The sequence below is a fragment of the Syzygium oleosum genome, unplaced genomic scaffold, assembly GCF_021117445.2.
Source record: "Syzygium oleosum isolate NSW1041296 unplaced genomic scaffold, Sole_v2.1 Sole_v2.17, whole genome shotgun sequence".
Lineage (NCBI taxonomy): Eukaryota > Viridiplantae > Streptophyta > Magnoliopsida > Myrtales > Myrtaceae > Syzygium > Syzygium oleosum.
This window is the reverse complement of record NW_026607501.1, coordinates 6705682-6726716: the sequence shown is the minus strand read 5'-3', so window position 1 is coordinate 6726716 and position 21035 is coordinate 6705682. Positions and strand designations below refer to the sequence as shown.

At 41.2% G+C, this 21035-nt stretch overlaps 2 protein-coding genes across 4 annotated transcripts in view; one reads left to right on the top strand and one right to left on the bottom strand.

Annotated features, from left to right (window-relative positions):
* Nucleotides 1–9737, top strand: part of LOC115678813 (ubiquitin-conjugating enzyme E2 2-like) — a 39226-nt gene extending 29489 nt beyond the window's left edge. The window contains exons 1-6 of one of the 3 annotated variants that reach the window (XM_030602255.2): nt 5197–5355; nt 5838–5970; nt 6088–6113; nt 7325–7414; nt 7519–7607; nt 9338–9737. In XM_030602255.2, the coding sequence (XP_030458115.1) occupies nt 5846–5970; nt 6088–6113; nt 7325–7414; nt 7519–7607; nt 9338–9466 (459 nt within the window). In that variant the 5' untranslated portion in view covers nt 5197–5355; nt 5838–5845 and the 3' untranslated portion in view covers nt 9467–9737. Of the gene's footprint in view, nt 1–5196; nt 5393–5837; nt 5971–6087; nt 6114–7324; nt 7415–7518; nt 7608–9337 lie in introns of those variants that run through there. The other 2 variants (XM_056318953.1, XM_056318954.1) reach the window with 2 other exon arrangements.
* Nucleotides 9738–11587: 1850 nt separating this feature from the next.
* On the bottom strand, nt 11588–14927 carry LOC115678915 (uncharacterized). Its single transcript, XM_030602414.2, has 6 exons — nt 14752–14927; nt 14459–14549; nt 13384–13741; nt 12362–12824; nt 12225–12277; nt 11588–11932 (listed from the first exon to the last, which is right to left on the bottom strand). Exons 1-6 carry the CDS (start codon nt 14789–14791, stop codon nt 11888–11890), a joined length of 1050 nt encoding a protein of 349 aa, XP_030458274.1. The 5' UTR covers nt 14792–14927; the 3' UTR covers nt 11588–11887.
* Between the last annotated feature and the right edge of the window lie 6108 nt (nt 14928–21035).

Sequence of the window (21035 nt, the reverse complement as noted above, 5' to 3'; positions counted from 1 at the left end):
TAAAGTATGTAGTAAAACGTTCATCGGGATTACAAAATGAATCACGAATCGATGACAAGACAAAAAAAATGTTAACCAAAAATCTAGACAAGAATTTGCCCCGTCCTTTACCGGGACTCTCGATTTTATCATTTGGCATACGGGTAAGCATTTCCTAGGAAGTTCGGCTGATTTCAGTTTCACGTATATAATTCACCAACACTCTGCCCTTGTTTGCCGCGTAATTCGATTTATCTCTCGCACGTTTCGCCATTCTAGAAGTCTACCTCGTTGTCCGAGCCGCTCCTTCGCAATCACTCCGCTGTGGCGATTGTTTTTGCCTCGGTCGCTTTGCTCGACTTTAGCAAACCGCAAAAGGATTCTCGATTTAACTCCTGAAAGTTTAGCTCGCGAGCTCATTATTAATTTGCCGGAGCATTTGCATGTGAGGGGAGGCTTAGGGCCATCAAAGAGAAATTCGACAATTTTCTTTGATGTTTCTTGAAAGTGACTTCCCAACCCTTTGCTCACTGCTTGCCATGTAATGTTTCGCATCAAGAGAATTTCCCCCTTTTCCTTTGTCTTGGTCTGGCCGGTCTTATTGACTTCTGTTTCGCATCACATAATTTCCCCGCAAAATCTCGTCTAAGTCCAATCGAGGTCGTGGCCAGACACTTCCTTATGGAATATTTGATCATACGCATCCACACTGCTTTTCAACACCGATGCCCTTGTGATTCCCAATCAAATAACCATGTGATGGCCCGGCGGTGCCGGGCCGCAAGCCTGAAAAAATGTAACTGTCATTTCCCACAGTCAATTATCGATCTAGGGCCTTGTCGTGTCAATGTTTTCTTCCTTTGCCCTTACTACATCTGAAAAGGCACAAATGAAGTTGGTTCATTCATATTGAAACAAGAAAAGGGGGAAAAGTGTCAAAAAAGTCTTAAATCTTTTGGATTGATCCCTAAACTTTTATAATATTTTAATATTTCTTTGAATTTTTACTTATTATTTTAAATTTTTTCTTTTCTTTTTCTTTTTTTTTTCCTTCCCCACCCTCCCTCCTCCGGTCGATCCGATCGACGGCGAGGCCAAAGGCCGATGAGACTCGCCAACCAACGGCGAGTTTCGCCTACCATTGTGACATTCGAATTTCGGCCCATTTTTGGGAATTATAAAACGTGTATTTCGCCAGGTGCGAGCATAATAAAATCTCGCCGGAGCGATCACTCTCGGGTTATTATTTTTAAATTAGAGATTTATTAGAATCGCACTCAATCGAATTTGACCGTTATTTAGAGCCCAAATTTTGGTGTCGAATTTCTCGGAGTTCCGGGACGAATTTAATTGGACGGTGTCAATATGATTGTGGCCAGCCTCGATATTGCCCGGAATATGTGAAAAGTGAATTTTTGACCGGGTGCGAATTTGGACTAGTAGACCTCTCTCGTAGTGTGTTTTGGGTTATTTCTTTTGGCCCTTTTTCCTAAATTATTAATTAGGATTATCGTGGACCGTTAGATCGATTTCGGATTCAAACGAGAGCCGTTGGATCGCGATTATTACTTAGGATATTCTCTCTCTCTCTCTCTCTCTCTCTCTCTCTCTCTCTCTCTCTCTCTCTCTCTCTCTCTCTCTCTCTCTCTCCTCCGAGCCCGTCCCCCCTGCCCGCGTCCCCCTCCTCCCCTCATCCATGCAACGTCCCTCCCCTTCTCTATCTTCCTTTTCTTCCTCTTCCTCTTCCTCTCTTCTTCTCCTTCTTTCTTCCTCTTTTCCTCCCGCCCGATCATCCCCGCGCCATTGCCAAACCCCCCACTCCCTTCCCTCCTCCAATCGAGTTCGCCGCGCCTGCGGCTCTGGTCGCTCCGGCCGCTCGCCGAGCCTCCGCCGTCGCACCGCCCAGCCCTCCTCTCGCCATCACCACCCCAGCGCCGCCGCGTCGTGTTTATCGCCGCCATCGCCGTGCCGCCGGCCGGCCGGCCAACAACCCATGGCGGCAGCCCCAGCCGTGTCCGACGGCCGGCCCCCGCCACCCCAACACGTCGCCCGCCGGCTCGCCGTGACGGGCGCGCGCTCGGCCACCGCGCCCGGCACCGCGCCACGTGCCCGTGTTGGCCGGTCGGCCCGGCCTGCATTTAGGCCCGAGCCGATTTTCAGCCAAAATCTAGTAAGTGACTTCCTAAATACTTAGTAAAATGGGTATTTTTAGGCTTGTTTAGGATGTGATTAGTACTGGTTTAGGGGCTAAACGTGGATTATGGGCAATATTTGAATGTGATTAATTGTTAGATTAAATTGGGATGATTGTGGGGCTTAAATTGTGGCTGATTTATATGAGTATGATGATCGGATTGTCGTGGCACTTGTGGGTGAAATGGACGTTTGATTGGGCCGGCTTGAGTGTTGGATTGGCGGGTTAGGAAGGGAATTGGTGATTTGAATGTGAACTGTACGATGTGTTAGATGGCAAATTGTGTTGTGTGCATGTGAGAACGAACTTGAGACGTGTTGACGGTGGTCCGTGAAAGGAAAGTTTGACTTGGAACGTGTTGACGGCGGTCATTGGAAATTGATTGAATTGTGTGGCTTGTGAGAACGGGCTTGAGACGTCTTGACGGTGGTCCATGAAAGGAAAGTTTGACTTGGGACGTGTTGACGGCGGTCATTGGAAATTGATTGAATTGTGTGGCTTGTGTGCCTGTGAGAACGGACTTGAGACGTGTTGACGGTGGTCCGTGAAAGGAAAGTTAGACCTGAGATGTGTTTACGCAGGTCATGGGAAAGAAAGAAATGTCCTGAGGCGTGGTTATGCGGGACCGAGCCCGGATTGATCGGAGGGCTTTGAGGCGTGTTTATGCGGGCGTGAGAAAGGACGCAGAGGCGTGTTGACGCGGGTCGTGAAAGTTGGTTGAACACGTGTGCATAATGTGATTGGTTGGATTGGTTGAATGCACGTATGGGTGTTTGGTTGGATTGGTTGAATGCAAGTATGTATGGCGCCCGAGTGATTGTGATATGGTTATGAGCTATTATTGCATTATCATGTTTGGACTAATATGCAGGGTTGGCACGTAGTTCGAGACGAGGTAAGTATGTTGTGTGGAATTGATTGTGTTGGCCGGTAGATTGCATGTTAGGGTATATGTTGTTTACTTATTGAGATTTATCTCATCCCCCGTTGTTGAATATTTTCAGGATTGGAGTGACAGATAGTTGTCACGTGCGGTTCAGAGACCGGGAGTGACCTTGGGCATTTGATACTTTGTTTCATCTTTGGATGCCCCTTTTTTGTATAGCGAAGTAGGATACCCAACCACTGTTCCCTTTTGATGTTGTGTATTTGAAATTATTGTTTTGGTGTTATCCCTTTGTCATTATTTATTTTCAGGGTTGTTTAAATTTCACTTCCGCTTGCGTACGACTTTGGGTATTTCGTTTGGGTCGGCAACGCGTCCTGGGACATCGCACTCAATACGACTGTCGAAGGGGTGTCGCGAGCCCGGTGGGGTTCGGGGCGTGACACCAGCGACAGCGAAGGCGAGACTCGCCATGGCTAGGCGAGGCACGACCTCGCCAGAGGCCGCAAGGTCGAAGGCTATGTCCCTTAGCGCTTTAGCGAGGGCGGGGGCGCCTCGCCGGCCTCTCGTCCGGTCCCGGTAGGGCGATCGGCCTGGAGGAGGGAGGGTGGGGGAGGAAAAAAGAAAGAAAAAGAATAAAATAATAAGTAAAAATTCAAAAAAAAATATTAAAATATTATTAAAAATTGTCCAAGTCAACGCCGGCGACCGGCTTTCACATTAGCAAAATCCGGCCAAAATTAGCCCGAATGACTGAATTTGTACAAAAACAAAAGGTTTAGAACTCAATTGACAAAAAAAAAAGGTTTAAGATTCAATTGGCACAAATGCAAAAGATTTAAGACTTTTTTGACACTTTTTCCCAAGAAAAGGACATATGTAACTTATTTATAATTTGATCTTTCCCTCTGCCAAATACACGTCTTACGAACTAATAGATATTTTTCTTTGACATCGCAGAGGATCGAGGCACCATACAGGAGCTCGACAAGTAGATGCAATATCCATCTTTCGATTGGAAACAAGTAGAAAAGTAGATGCAATATGGTGCGCCTCAGTGATATGTCTTTGTTTCTTCCTCTTTTAGTTTATGCTCTTTTGTACCGTTCTGCTAACGGATTGCTTATAACAAAGATTGAGACTATGTTGGAAGCTGATAAGGGTTATCGCTTCAGCGAGTCTCATCATATACGTACATGATAATAACATGATACATGTAGCTCTTGATTGGAGCTTGCTCAGCTATGATCTATTTGTTATGAATTTCGACTCCTTGAATTGGCCCAGATTGACGGCCGCGTCGTGCCACTATACGTTGATGAACACTAGTAGCTGGTTGCTCGACGAAGTTAGGGTTTCGATATCGTTGGAGGTGATCTTAGATCTTATGGTGGTGGGAGCTGGTGCAGAGAGCCTACCTACTGCATAGCAAATCTTCTCTCTGGTGTTCGAAAGTGGCAGCTCTCACAAAATATAATAATAATAATAATAATACCTAATAAGGGTTAATATCACGAAAAATCTCAAATCGGTACACTTGTGATAATTTTACCCCAAACTAATTTTTTGACCATGAAAAATCCCAAACTTGTACACATGTGATAAATTTACCCCAAAATAATTTTTTGACCACCAAAAACCCAAAACTGGTACATTTGTGACAAATTTACCCTCTGTTAGTTTTCATTAAATTGAATTAATTCCACAAAAAAATCATAAATTAGTACGCATGTGACAAACGGAGGGTAAAATATAAAATTAGTATATCCGTCAATTGCAGTTTGTCATTTAACAAAGCAATTTGAAAGTAAACTTTAATGGAAATAAATTGAGGGTAAATTTGTCACAGGTGTATCGATTTGAAATTTTTTGTGGTCAAAAAATTAGTTTGAGATAAAATTGTCACAGGTGTACCAATTTGGGGTTTTTCGCGGTATTAATCCTTAATAAGAAGATTGACAACTTCACGCGAATCATGGGCCTGTCGTTGTGATATGGGCCGATTCCGTGGAGGCCCAAATGAATGTGCGGCCCAGATTCGGCGCGCGGGGCGAGAGGAAGATGATTGCCTGCGACGCCGGCACACAGTAACCCAATCACATCACACACTCTCTCTCTCTCTCTCTCTCCGCATAAACCAAGCGAAGCTGGTTCCCTTCTCTCTCTCTCTCTCGTCGCGTCGATTCTCTCCGATCGCCAGGCCATACAGGAAGCCCTAGCTCTTCCCTTTGTGCTGCTGCTGCTGCTGCTGGGCTCCGACCGGCCTCGACGTCTGTCGTTCGCGCTCCTTCGCCAGGTTCGACGCGGTTCCGCAGCTTCAATTTCGGCTTTCGGTGCGCAATTCGTGAATTGATTGCCGTTTCTAGGTTTCCCTCGTGCATCCGGTTCGTTCCCGGGTGTCCTTGAGGGTTCGATTTCGTGGATCGAGGATGTTTGGGCTCGTTCCGGCCGAAACCCTAGCTTGAATTCCGTTTTTGCTGTCTGGGTTTTGATTTGTGCGCGTGGTTATTGGAATTTCGCCTTTGAAGTTTTGAACTTTTATTTTGCTTGGAGGATGTTGCTACTTGCTTTTGTAAGGTTTAAAAAGTTCGGGAGAATTGAGGTGAATTTTAGCGCGTGTCACCTGAATTGTTTTCATTTTCGGACTTTTGAGGATGAAATTTAGCTTTTTCCAGCTAGCGAGTGGAGCCTATTTGGTTGAATTCCGTGTTTCACTTTGGAAATGTTGTGAATTTTTGTTTTTGCTTCATGGGGTTGCTGTTTGGAATCCGTGGGCAGTGACCGCCATGTCAACTCCTTCGAGGAAGAGGCTGATGAGGGATTTCAAGAGGTTGCAACAGGACCCGCCGGCAGGCATTAGTGGGGCGCCCCAAGATAATAACATTATGCTTTGGAATGCCGTGATATTCGGGTATGTTGATTCGTGGTCTTAGATTCTTCTAATAAATTTGCTTCCTTTCATTTGGTTCCCGTATCATCAGTATGGTTGGATAACCTGTTTGTTGTTTCTTCTGTGGTTGTATTGCAGTCCTGACGATACTCCATGGGATGGAGGTAAGCCTTCCATTGATTGTTCATCGCTTATGTGGACCTTCGTTCATATTGAGAATGTGGCGCAGTTATTTTCGTTGCAAGATTATATATGTGTAGAGATTATGGTTGCGGTTTACTTGCTCTAGTAACAATACATCTTACTATTATGTAAAGGAGGGCTTTAAAGACATGGCATGTTGACAGTTTTCAATCTATGAGGTGGTTTGGCGAAATAGTGTTATCTTAGTTTCCTTATATTGTGGGATAAGGTTCATGTAGGTTGTACAATTCTCGACAATTATAGGGCGCATTTATTTACACTTCAGCAGAAGCAAAGCATAATTATTTTTTTTATGATTTTGTGAAAACTGAGACTATTACACAAATTTAAAATAATTACAAAAAACTATTCGCAAATGTACATAATGTGGTGAAAGTTTCAAGCGTATGGGCTAAAGAAAGTCAAAAGTGCGTTTGCCATAAGATTTATTGTAATAAAAAAATTAAAAAGTAATTTTGAGGAAATTCGTTCGTTTGCTTGACCATTTCCGGTTAATGAGCTGTTGATGATTTTTGCATCCTTTAAGTATAGAGCCAATTGTTTCACAAAGTGTAGTTTTTATTCGTTTTGATACCTTTTTTGTCTAGTTCAGGTTTCTTTTCAGAGTAGAATTTAGTTAATTTGTTTTTTTCACTAAAGAAGACTCATGTTTTTAATTTCTCACGAACTTTAACAAGAAAGTTTTGATTGAGAGCTTCTCAATAAAAATGTCATAAAATGTTGGTTATATTGAAGGTGCAATACATGAAAGATCATTAAAAAAAGGTACTTCAAGGTCATACGCCAAAGAAAATATTACATTTGAACTAAATGTGAAAGATAGTAAGGGATTGCTAATGAGTTTATGACTCATTTTGGGAAGAATACTTTTTGCAAATTATAATGGCTTTTCTTAACACTATTGTTTGAGTACAAATTATTGAACAGTTAGGATGAGATAATCATAGTAATGTGAAAAAAAGTATTCCACACAGGTATGACCATGGTTGTGTCGCATTTATTCATGTGTGACCACATGATGAACCCTCTTTGAACTAAAAGGAAGACGATCCACTGTCTCATTCTCTTTATATTATCTTTCTGGTTGCTTCTGTTGGTTTTACTCCCTACATTCTTGGTAGTATTCTGCACCTGTTGATTCTACATTTAAAAATTTGCAAGAGTTTTCCAGGTACGTTCAAGTTGACTCTTCAGTTTTCAGAAGATTATCCAAATAAACCTCCGACAGTACGCTTTGTTTCTCGAATGTTTCACCCAAATAGTAAGTTGCAGGAAAATCAAGTTACAAGCTGCCTTGAGTGAGCATCTATTCTCATGATGTAAAATGATACTGATGGGCTTGTTTCATTATTGAAATTTTTATAGTTTATGCCGATGGAAGTATCTGTTTGGATATATTGCAAAACCAGTGGAGTCCTATCTATGATGTTGCAGCAATACTTACATCAATCCAGGTACTATAAATCTTCCTGTTTTTAGTAGCATGCTTTCTATAAGAAAGCAACTGGAACATGTACTGGATGGATATCTTGGTTTTGAATTTGAACTTGGCATCTTGTGTTTTCTATATGCATGAACTCTGCTATTACTCTATGGTACACATAGCTTTATTTAGTGGCTTCATTTATTGTCTTCGTCTCATTCGCCATACAATGCATAGATATTCAATGAGTTGTTCTTGGTTTTGATATGCGCTCTTTGTTTTTGGTTAACTTCCATTGTCGACAGTATACATGTTTCAATGAGACCCTTAGCATATTTCATACACTTCAATTTTAATGATGCATGGCGGTGGGAAATCAACCTGAAAATCTGGTACTAGAGTTGTGGAATGTATGTTGCCTGTAGGAAGTAAAGATTTCTGAATGATCACGTGCAATTGATTAAATTCTAGAAGCTTCCACATCTAATATTTGTTTGCCTGACACTTTGGCCTTAAAATTTAGTGATATTGACAGTGCTTAATAGGTCATGATTTTGGCCATTAAAGTTTAGAGCAAGATTGGTTTTGACTGATCAATCAGGATAATCATGATAAAAATAATAAGTTTTGGCAATCCAAAAAACAGTTATGGTACTTCATTTTTGAGCTTTTTACGTTTTCTATCAGCTTTGTTATTAGAAATCTGAAAATACAGTTATTTGAAATGCTATGACAGTAAAGGGGATAAGGCCAAACTTTATCTAGTGCTGCAGTAAACCAATTACCCAAGCTCTGCCTGTGCTTTCATTACCAGAGAGTGGTATTTCGGGATGAGCAAAAATTTTGTAGAGATATAGTATGCTGCCTCTCTTCATCTTTTAATATGGACTCTTCTTGGCCGCGACCTGAAGCTTTGTGGCTTGGTAATTATTTTTTCTGGCAATTAAGCCTTTTTGCTCTCACTTGTGTTGTATGCCGACATGTGGTGGGTGCACGAATACTCGCTTAAGCTTTGCAATTGCCCATTCTTTCAGTCTAAACTTGATTTGGCTTACATTTTTCAAGTCCTAGGAGATATTGGGACATAAGTACTAGTGGTTGGAGTGAGCCCTGAGTGAGCAGAGGGCTCACTCAATCAGATGGTACTTACTTTTAGAGACTTGAGAATTGGCCTCTTCCGTGGGAGGAGAATTTATTTCATTAAGTTGATCATTCTGATGAATGATGAAACTTACATCTGTTTCTTGGCATTATTAGCCAAAAGTAGGTCTAACCCGGTCGTGTCTTTGTTGAAATACTTTGCTAAAGGGTAAAACTATTGTCAAGATTCTTCTTAAGGTTCTGGTTCATGGTTGTCTTAGAATCACCAATATATTTCTGCTTTGACCTCCCTACTAATGCTACAGCTTCATCTATAATTTACTCGGTTATCCTCAAGCAATGCCCCTCTTTGGTAATATCATTGTTCTTTGTTGCAGTCTTTAAGTTGATTATTCTGATGAATGATGAAACTTACATCTGTTTCTTGGCATTATTAGCCAAAAGTAGGTCTAAGCTGGCCGTGTCTTTGTTGAAATACTTTGCTAAAGGGTAAAACCATTGTCAAGATTCTTCTTAAGGTTCTGGTTCATGGTTGGCTTAGAATCACCAATATATTTCTGCTTTGACCTCCCTCTACTAATGCTACAGCTTCATCTATAATTTACTCGGTTATCCTCAAGCAATGCCCCTTTTTGGTAATATCATTGTTCTTTGTTGCAGTCTTTACTGTGTGATCCCAATCCGAACTCTCCTGCAAACTCAGAAGCCGCTCGAATGTTCAGCGAGAACAAGCGTGAATACAACCGGAGAGTAAGGGAGATAGTGGAGCAGAGCTGGACTGCCGATTAAATTCGATCCAGGGGCAGCAGTAGAGGAGGTCGAGTTTGGGGTTTTCATTCGCTGATTGTAATCCGCAATCGAAACAAGGGGTGTGTAACTTGTATCCTATAGTAAAATGCCACACTTCAATGCTTTGTTATGTCATTGTTTGAAAAATCATTTATTGTGGTGCTATTGTCTTTCCAAGCTTGGCCAGAATTTTAATTTTGTAAAAGGTAGAGTTGAACTATCAGCAGTGTATTGGTGAAGGTAATGTAATATATGGGTTTATTTGATTGCAGATGTTTGAAGTAATATTTAGGCTCCTTTGTTTGACAAAAAATGTGAAATTTCTGAAAAATGTTTTTAGGAAGAATATTTTTCGGTGTTTTGGCTTAAATCTGAAAATGAACTGGAAAATATTTCCGACCTTTGGTATGGAAAATTTGATTTAATTTTTTTAAATAGATATATACTATTCGGACACTAGTAACTTGTGTACGGGCAGTCGGGAAACTAGGTACGGGCACTAGAGTCTCAAGTTTGGCCTTGATGGACGTCGACCTAGGCCTCGAGGATTGGGGCACAAGCACTTGGGTCTTTGGCCCAGCCTCGATGGACTCGAGCGTGGGCACTAGAGTCCCGGGCTTGGCCTTGATGGACCTAGGTATGGCCTTTGTGGACCAGGGTCCGAGTGTTGGGGATTTGAGCTCGTGTACCAAGATCTCACATTAGGTGGGACCTGTGCTCAAGTGTCAGGGCATCGAGCATGGGCATCAGGGCTTCGGGCTTGACCTTGATGGACCCGAGCGCGAGTGCCAGGGGCCCGAGTATGGGCACCGGGGTCTCGAGTTTAGCCTTGATGGATTTGGGCATTGGCGCCGCGGATTCAAGCATCGGCACCAGAGTCATGGGCTCAACCTTGATGGCCCTAGCTCGAGTGCTGGAGACTAGATCCTAGACAACAAGGACTCGGGAATCGGGTTGTTGTGTCCGAGCGTAAAATTTCGAATCAAGCACTAATACCTAGTCATTTTTTATTTTTTAAAGAGAAAATCATTAACTTTAGTTTAAGCATAGGTTTTCTGTTAATTAAGAAAATATTTTTCGCAAACTCAATTTCCTAAACGAACCAAACGCAGAAAAATGAAAAAAAAATTGTTTTCCATGGAGCCTAAACAAAACAATAGGTACTGTTCAAGTAATATTTGGCAATAACAAAAGCTGTAGATCTTGGGATCGAGTGTAGTATATGGGTGATCGGTTTTTGGTCCGGTCCAATCCCACCTAGGAACCGAGAATCGGACCGGGATGACTAGTTCCTAGTTTTTGGGAACCGAGGACCGGAATGACCAGTCAAGTCTGGCCCGATGGAATTGGTCATTATAACTTTCCTCTTCCAAATAAAAGGGTTTTCATGAGATAAAAGTTTGGTCCGATATATTATGAAAAATGACGTCAATAATCCAAAAAAGTTTATTCACAACACATCCCTCATTCCTTTAGTTTATTAGTAATGGCATTCGTCATTATAGCTACTCTATCAAGCATATATTGTGTTGAGAACCAAAAAAATTTAACAAAGACGAAAAATCATTTTAATCTTCTGCTCTGAAAAAGAAGACGTACTTTCAAGAAGTATCTTGTAGCAAGCACTTGAGTCTGTAAAAACTCGAGCCGCTTCTTAGTAACTTCCTTCGCTGTTAATTTTCAAAGATCTACTTCATGTCATGAAATTATTGCCTTTTCTACGCAACCTGGAGTAGCTCTTGTTGACTAACATCTGGTGAGAGCCTGCTAAGTTAAGGGCATGTTTGAGTTTAAAAAAAAAATTCACGAGTGAAAGCCACTGTAACTGTCCAGATTTGGCCAGTCCGGTCTGGTTCGGATGGTTCTCAATTAGGACGATTCCCGTCGTACACCCCTAAGGGCATGTTTGAGTGAAATTTTTTTTTTGCAAATCAGCTTTCTAAACTTTTACATATTCAATTTGCTAAAAATGATCAGTCAGCAAAAAACATTTGTGATTAAAAAATATATGATACTCAAAAGTTAGGAAAATGAATTTCTCGATGAAAAATATTTTCTCGAAACCACGCAACTGCCTTTAGGAACAACACTATATTTTTTATTACATTGAAAATAGAAAAATAAAAGAATTGCAAGATGTTCCTCTCATCTTGCCATTTCAACGAATCTAAAACCACATCTCAAACAAGGCCTCAGGCCAGCAAACGTTAACCACACTGCGACAAGAGCGGTCCGAATGTTTGAATACACTTAGATATCACCTATAGGAATTGCATATAAAATCAGCAAAAGGAAAGATGATTTCAGTTTTCAAACCACACTGACACACTCGTTGTAGAAACTTCTATCTATACAAGCAAAGAGTTCCGCGTTGCGGGATGATTGGACATGAAGTGAAGCATCTTCTGTGCGATGTATTGCTTAAACAGCCTCGGACAGACCCTCCTCTTTCACCGAAGCTGTGTCCTAAAACAGAAGCATGGTTCTCATCATTAGAAAAAGATAGATCAAAAGAAAACAAAGAAACAAAGAGCACCTCGAATCCCAGAGATTCAACATACATACAGAAAATTTCATCAAGTGAAAAAGGGGAAGCTATTTAACAGAAGCCTAATTCATCATCAGACCGAAATGGTACTATGATATGTTTTTGGAACAATCTAAGCATTAGCAATGCCTGTCAAATACTCGAGAAAGATCATTTTATGCATAAGATCAGATGGAGCAAGACTGATGGCAAACATTAACAGAAGTTTACCACGTTTTCTTTGTTCTCAACATTGTCCTCTGCAGGTAAACCCTTATTTTGACCTGTTAAGAAGGCAAGCTGACTTTTTAAATTTTTTTCATGTATGAAATAACTTCAAAGCAATGGCGAGTCTTGAGATTTCTCACCTTCTTCAGCAGCCGATTTTCTTCCTGGCTTCTTCACCTTCTCTTTGTTGAGTTCTTGTTTAACTGACTTCTGGGGCTTCTTCTGCAGGTTTCGAGTTTCTCTATCTCTGAAAGTCTTGGAGTTAGCAGAATTCTTGCTGACAGGTTCTCTAATCCTAGTGGCAGCTTTGATCTTAGAGTCCTTGGCTGAATCTGCTACTGGGGAAGTTTGAGCAGATTCATCATTCAAAGACTTAGGTTTAAGCTTCCTAGCCCCCGTCACTGAAACAGAGCTATTGACATCATCATCAGATATCCTAGTTTCCTCTTCTGGCTCCTGAGAACAGGTTTGAGACACCTGCATCTGCTCTATACTCTCCCCAATATTGTAAGTTTCAAATAACTCCTTCAGAGATTCTCCAAATTCAGCCAGATTGTGACGTTGTGCATAAGATTTGAGCTCTTCCCGCATTTTCTGAACGGGCTGCAAATTTGTGAATCAACAAACAAGGTCAACTTTGTCAAAATTATCTAAATATGCCCTCTGATTGTCCATCCAGAAAAATAAAACTTTCATTTGTGCAAGCTACTGTCTGAAGATGCAGTGGTTTACTCTACATTAAAATGTGTTTCTTCCGGCAAAATGCAATTGTCCCAATCAGAAAAGATGATAGATATAACTAATACGAATACACAGTCAAAATTATGTTTCCTTAAAAAAAGTCCGTGACTGACATCTGCAGCTTTATGGTACGCGCCAGGTGGCTGCATGTCATATTATTGAAGAAATCACTAGCGTCAATTGCTGTCCATTGTGCAAATTATCTAGTCCCAGATTATCAGATTGGAATAGATGACAAAGCCTCATTGGACCAGTTGCATTCATATATCAATAAAGCATCAAGCGCATTGCAAGGGTCAAATCGCCTGAAATGAACCTCAGTTACAGGATTCATTTAAAGACACCTTGGCAGAAATTATTGGTCCTAATCAAAAGAATATCTGAAAGTCCTTATATGACCAAATAACGCAAGATAGCATACCTCACATCCAGCCTCAGAAGCGAGTTTGAAAAAGCCAAGAGAAATGGAGTGCTTGTTATCAGATTCCGAGAGATTGATCTGCGATAGCCAATATGATGTTGAAGCGAGGAGATTGTACTTCTTCCGCACGGATGGTCGGGAGACACTAGAAAGCGGCGTTTCATTCTTTGCTTGACCATTCGCAGGTCTCCTCACCCTTGCCTCGGAGATCGGAGTCACATTGCCACCCGATTTAGGAGCTGGATTCACACCAGACTTAGCAGGGATGGAGAGCCTTCTGGGTGGCTTCGCAGATTTCTCCTTCCCAGAGAGATCAAGAATGCCCATGCTTTTACTCACCGAGGGTGTGGGTCTAGTCCTAAACACAGTGCAGTCGCAGCATCATCACTAAGCAGTTTACGTAGATGGTGGAGCGGCAGTTTCAATTCAGCTACAAGTAAGCATATTGTATGGTTCTGTTTTGCTTATCATGGTTGTCGCCCATTAAAATGTCTTAATCAGCATTAAATGAACCAATCAAGATTCCTAGCAAACGCAAGAGAGTTGATGATCAAGTATCAAGTAATTTTACGAACCGACTCATTAAGTTTTTGACCAGCACATATGTAACTTAAACGCCCAGAAAATCATGCGAACGCTGTCTGAAGAAAGACTAGTCCTCGGGCACCATTAAATTGTAACATCTCATGCAATATACTCTCCCATCCTTTCAAGCTATTCAATCTAACACGTAACTCAAAATCCTCCCTCCATCGTCGCGACGAGCGCAAGAGCAATTCCAGAACGCGCCACAGCATACCAGCCCCCGCACGGCCCGTTCGCAAACGAAGCAACTCGAAGATCAAACGATCCTGCTCAAACTGACGGAAATCGTACATCCTACAGAAAACCTAACCGAAACAAGCAAAAAGCAAACGATAGCTCGATCTCCACGCGCGGCGAACGCACTCAGACTCGGTCCGATTCTGGAAAATCAATCACTCAAAACACACCACACACAGACAGAGAAGACACCCCCAAACTACCGTCAAAGCCCCGAACAGAAAAAGGAGAGGAGATCGATGGGAAAACTGACCTCCGAGACGAAGAAGAACTCGCCGCCTCCTGCTTTTCCTCCTTCGGTTTCGCCGCCGATCGCAGCCCGTAGCGAAGCAGCTTCGGCTTCCCTGAGGAAGAAGAAGAAGAAGAAGAAGCAACAAACTCGCCGCCGTCACCAACCGACGCAAAGTAAAAAAAAAAACAAGCAAAAAAGGACCGCCGGGAAACGCCGCGACTCGGCTTCACCGCCGTCGCAAGAACGCCGCGATTCGACTTCACCGCCGTCGCAAGAACACGAGATCGATAGAGATAGAGAGAGAGAGAGATCACCGGAACCGGCGGACTGTTCCTTGGCGGCAGCCTCTTCCATGTCCGGCTCCTTCACTCTTCTCTCCGGCAAGCCTCCGATCGGATCTTCTCTTTCGCTCCGACGGGGGGAACTGAGAAATGATCGCGTCGCTTTGTGCTTGCTTGAAGGTTTCAACGAGCGGTTTCTTATACAACTCGGCGCTCCAGAACTAACCAAAAGAAGTAAAAAACAATTCTGTTAAATCAAATTTTTTCAAAATTAAATTTAATAGGAAAACGCTTTTTCCTATTTTTAGGCGGGAAAGTTTTTGTCCCTCCTGTCAAAAACCGCTCCGGATGCCCCGTGGTGTGAACACGCCTACTTTTGCCCTCCCACGACCAATCCGCTGCCGACACGTGTGGATTGGGACGGGGTGGGGGGTTCCCTCAAACGGCGTTACGGGAGGATTTAGCGGAAGTGATCCGTTGGACTGCTGGAGCTCAAATGGGGCCCCGAGTGCCGTTTCGATGGAGGGCCCGGGAGAGAGGAAAAGCTCGCCAAAGTTCGAAATTCAAATTTCGAAATCACGGCCGTTGGATCCCTTTTTCCTCGCTGTGGGCCAGTCGGACGGCCGTTGGATTGGAACTTGGGCTTGGACTTTTTAGTTAGCTTGCGGTTTTTGGGGGCCCGTTTGAGGGCATCGGTGGGCTGTGCTAGGCCCATTTTGGCCCGTGATGTCTCCACGTGTCAGCGAACGGATTGCTAGGGGACGGCAAGGGGCGTAAGGGGAATCCATACCCCGTGGGGGCATCGTCCCGAACGGGGCAAATTTTCCCCTAGAGCAACGCGAAGTATCGGGTGGAATACATTAGGGGTGAGCGTGATTCAGGTAGAGCACGAAAATTGGCCGATGGGAACATGTAAGTTCGGATTCCAGGTATGCGGCGTAGGTTCGGGTAGGCGCATTAAACGGGTGGGTCGGGTCGGGTTTACGTTGGGTCGCCAAATCCACCCAAATTGACCCATTAAACCGTTTGATGGCATTTATTCATAGTGTAAATATCTCGACCCATACCCGACCAGCCCGATCCATACCCAACCCATACAATGCGACCCATATTGCTAAAACACTTTTATATTTAACCTAATCTAGGAATACTTGTTTCTTATGATTTTTTTTAAATTATACTGCTAAAACATTTTATACAATACAAAGCTAGTGAAAAAATTTTATAATTTTTTTTAAAATTGAGGTTTGTTTGTTTACGAAAAATGCGACATTTCTAGAAAAAATTTTCCATAAAATCATTATCCAAGAAAATTAAAAAAAAATTAATATTTTTTAAAATCGAATTTTTAATTATTTTTATTTTTATTTTTCTTTTTCCTTTATTTTTGGCCGATTGCCGGCCGCGTGCCAGGCGACCGACCACGAGCGAGGACGAGCTCGCCGGAGGCGGCGAAACTCGTTCTTGCCGATCTGGTGAGGCCGAGGCCTCGCCGGCCTCGAGGCGAGGCTTTAGCCTCGCCAATCTGGCGAGACTCGAGGCTCGCCGGCCTCGGCCGGCGAGCTCGACCTCGCCGGATCTGGCGAGGTGGAGCCTCGCCCGAGGCCGATGAGCTCGAGTCTCGCCGGGTCGACGAGGTTGGAGCCTCGCGTGAGATAGAGCGAGCCTCAAGGTCGCCGGAATCGGGCAAGTTAGAGGCTCGCGGGATCGGCGAGGCTCGAGCCTCGCTGAGGCCGGCGAGCTCGAGCTCGCCGGCCTCGGCGAGGTCGTCCCGCCCCAATGGCCGGTCGCCATGGCCGACCGCCGGCCGGAATAAAAAAAAAAAAAAGAAAGAAGAGAGAAAAGAAAAATTAAAAATTAAAAAAAGAGAAAAAAATAATTAAATTTCGATTTTTTTAAACATTTTTGTAAAGAGGGAGAGAGTGTGTGGATGGGTCTAGTAGGTGGGTTGGACATGGGTTCCAAACTCAACTCATTTATCTTTAAGCTTTAAAATTTAAAACCCATTTAAGGTTGACTCTTTAAAATTAAAGTGACCCATATATGACCCATTTATTTTTAAATGGGTCATATATCGGTTTAAGACCCATTTTGACACATCTAGTTCCAGGTTCCAAAAATTTGGGAATCTGTTTCAACGGGTTGGTTCCAAGTTCTAGGTAGGTGGAACTTGAAACCTGAAACCCAAACAAGTTTTTGTGTTTTTTCTTGGTCCATGCCTTCGCATAATCCTGCAATGTTTCATGGTGTTAGATGATGAGTGTATAATTTAGAATTACTAGTCTGAGCTTTTATTTTATGACTTGTTAATGTTTCATATTCTTTGTGTATTTAAATATAAGTTATGATTAGTGGATCATAGCAGCAAGTGGTGGTCACTAAAAGTGATGATTCACTGCAATTGTTCAATTAATAATAAAGGTGGAACTTGAATAGATCCTGAAACCCGTGATAGGGTAGATTTCAAGTTCCAAAAACTAATAAATCTATTCTCATGGGTAGGTTCCAGGTGGAATCTATACAGAATATAGAACTGCTCACCCCTTGCATTGATTCACATAATGACTTTTCATTTTAATTGTATTTATTTGAACCGTAATGCTAGGAAAACTAGTATTTTATATTCTCTTTAGTGAATGATAAGCTTATTCAATTGCTTAATTAAAAATAAAAAGGAACCTATTAACCCTTGAACTTGTGATAGGGTATGTTCCAAGTTCCAGGTTCCGACGGGTAGGTTCTAAGTTCCAAAAAATGAGGAACCTGTACTCTAAAGTAGATTTCAGGTGAAACCTGTAAGAAATCTGGAACCACTTACCCCTAGAGTGCACTATGGGGCAAGAGGCAAGGTTGGGCTAGCCCAGCCCCAACCCGCCCTGTGAATCTATTCTGTTTGTGCAGTTTTCATTGTACATAAATAAAACAAATTTAGATGTGAAAAATGATTTTTAGCCATTGAAAAATAGTTTCACTATCGACGATAATTTATGTCTAAATAATTTCATGGACGATGAATTTTTTTTCATTTTTTTATTTTTTGTAAGCGATGCAGGCTCATTTTTAGTGAAATATTTTTTAAATTATTCATTTTTAGCGAAACAAAACGGAAGCTGAGAACAATCTCTTCCTCTTACGAATCTTGTTTTTTCAAGAGATTCAAGTTTGAAAGTTTTCTAGGTAAGCAACGCGGGACAATTGTTTTCCATGTATTTTGTCTTCAAACTGTTTCACATCCACAATTTTGGGCCTAATTCCCTAAAAAAATCATAAACTTTAGGTGTAATCCTAATTTTGCCTCGAACTTTCTTTTTTATCTAAGAGAAAATCCTAAACTTTAGGTCTAGTCCTAAATCCACCCTGAACTTTTTTTTTGTCTAAAAAAAACCCAAAACTTTAGGTTCAGTCACAAATCTGCCCTGAATATTTTTTTGCCTTAGAAAAAAGCTCCAAACTTTAGGTCTAGTCTTAAATCTGCCATGAATTTTGCTTCGTCCAACAAAGAATCACCAACTTTCAAACCATTCTCAAATCTTTCATTGTGGTTTGGTTTCAACTTGACGTGACATTTCTACATTGATAACAAATCCACATCAGCAAGGTGATATGGAAAATTATCTAAAAAATGAAACCGTTCAAGGATATGAAAATTAAAGGCGACTAACTATGATTTTTGGACAAGTGCTATGGGGGTAGATTTGGGACTGAAATAAAAATTGGTGATTTTTATCTTAGACAAAAAAAGGTTCGAGGTAGATTTTGGAATAAACTTAAAGTTTGAGGCTTTTTTTAAAAAAAGAAAAGTTCGGGGAAGATTTGGACTAAGCATAAAGTTTGAGGTTTTTTTCTAAACAAAAAAAAAGTTCGGGACATAATTAGGGCTGGACCTAATATTGGGGCTTTTTAGAGAATTACACCCACAATTTTGTGATATTTAGAGCTTGTTTGACTCAATAAAATCGGTTCAAGAATTTATTCTTTTTCAAAACCTACCCATGAAGCCATTTCTTACTATTAATGCGCATTGATAACGATTACTGCGGCGAACGGTTATTCTCGCCAAATGATTCTTTTTATTACATACCGGAATTGATTCGAGCATTTTAAGGCGTTTGTTAACGGCCAAAATTTCATCCCTGGAATAGAAAAAGACAGAAATGGGTTTGGTAATGCCACAAAATTTCTTTTTATTAATAATATTTTTAAATATTTAAATATTTCTTTCTTTTTTCTTTTCTTTTTCTTTTCCTCCTTCTTGGCCATAGCCTACTCGCTTGCCATGACCGGTAAAATATTTTTATTAATAATATTTTTATTAAAAGTATTTTTCTTTTTTTTTTGGCCATGGCACAGTGTCGGCCATGCAATAAAATATTTTTTTATTAATAATATTTTTATTAAAATATTTTTATTAAAAATATATATATTTATTTTTTTGGCCATGGCGGGTTACCATGGCCATGGCGATAAATTTTTTATTAATAATATTTTTATTAAAAATATAGATTTTTATTTTTTGGCCATGGCACAGTCGCCAACCATGACAAAAAATATTTTTTTATTAATAATATTTTTTATTAAAAATATACATTTTTATTTTTTTGGGCCATGGCGCACTAGTAACCATGGCCGGTAAAATATTTTTTTATTAAAATATTTTTATTAAAAATATATATTTTTATTTTTTTGGCCATGGCACGATCGTCGCCATGGATGGTAAAATATATTTTTATTAAAAATATATTTTTTTCTTTATTGGCCATGGCACTGTAAATTTTTTTTATTAATAATTTTTTTATTAAAATATTTTTATTAAAAATATACATTTTTATTTTTTTTTGGCCATGGCCTGGTCGCTGGCCATGGCCGGTAAAATTTTTTTTTATTAAAATATTTTTGTTTTTTTTTTGCCATGGCACAGTCACCGGCCATGGCGGGTAAAATATTTTTTTTATTAATAATTTTTTTATTAAAATATTTTTATTAAAAATATATTTTTTTTTTTATGGCCATGGCACAGTGGTACCAATGGCCAGTAAAATATTTTTATTAATAATATTTTTTATTAAAATATTTTATTCTCGTCGGATCCGGCGAGGGCGGTCCTCGGGCCGGACATTAGAAGCTAAATTAAAAACCAAGAAAAGGAAGAAGAAAAAAAAATTGATTCTCAAAATTGTTATGCGCAGCCTTACTGTATCGTATTTTTACATAATTACTGTAATAATAATAATGAAAAATGCCAAATATGATGCGGTGCTCCACGAGGATTCGTTGTATCGACTAGGGAAAACTACCTCGGCCCTTGCAGGGAAGTGGGGTATGCTTTTTTGCCCCGGCCATGTGCCTATCCTAAGGAATTACGTGATTTGGGAGTATAGCTATAATAATGCATTCGGCGCACTTTTATTTTTTGCAAATCTTGCTGTTTATGCAATGACTTTTTACGAACGTTAAGCATTTGAAATTCTCGCAATTTATACGCCTTCACGCGCAGATTCACATATCATTTTTTTCACGACATTTTAAAAATTTGAATAAAATTTTATACTATAACGGAGAAAATAAAAATACAATAATGACCACATTCTTCGGGTCAAACATATATGCATATTCGATGACCACGTTCATCCAGCGCGACGATAATGACAACGTTTTTATTTGCACACACTTTAAAGCCCCGGAGGTCGTTCGCTGTGCTCGAGCCCAGATCGAATCCATTGAGACCGCCACGCGTCCAGCCATGGTTGGGCGCCAGCTGGGAGAGTCCGCGGCCTAAGCCATCGTGCGGTGAAGCTCGCCGGGCTTACCGTGAGCGTGAGGGCATCTTAGGACCGCTTCCTTATTTAGGATATTGTCTTAAAAAATTTCAGTAGCTTTCTTGCTCCCCCCAGCTTCGCAGAGAGAGAGAGAGAGAGAAGCGAAAGGGGGGTTGACGCTGCAGCTAGATCGCCGGCTACCCTGATTTGCAAGCTCAGCCATGGTACCATTCTCTCTATCTCTCTCTATCTCTCTGCGTGCACGCGGTTGTATAAGACGTTCTTGGTGTCAAAAATGGTGGTTGTGGTGTCTTTTCTTGACTTTGGTTGTGGCTTGTATCAGGAATGCTAGGTGGTGTTGACGCTGCAGCTAGATCGCCGGCTACCCTGATTTGCAAGCTCAGCCATGGTACCATTCTCTCTATCTCTCTCTATCTCTCTCTTTCTCTCTGCGTGTGCCCGCGGTTGTATAAAGACGTTCTTGGTGTCAAAAATGGGGGTCGTGGTGTCTTTTCTTGATTTTGGTTGTGGCTTGTATCAGGAATGCTAGGTGGTGCTGGT

Bases quoted from the DNA above. Each gene is read 5' to 3' on its own strand.
- LOC115678915 (XM_030602414.2), bottom strand. From the start codon at position 14,791: ATGGAAGAGGCTGCCGCCAAGGAACAGTCCGCCGGTTCCG. The intron at 12,825-13,383 runs GTATGCTATCTT...ACAAATTTGCAG, and splicing joins CTTCTGAGGCTGGATGTGAG to CCCGTTCAGAAAATGCGGGA. The intron at 11,933-12,224 runs GTAAACTTCTGT...CTTCTGTTTTAG, and splicing joins TTGAGAACAAAGAAAACGTG to GACACAGCTTCGGTGAAAGA.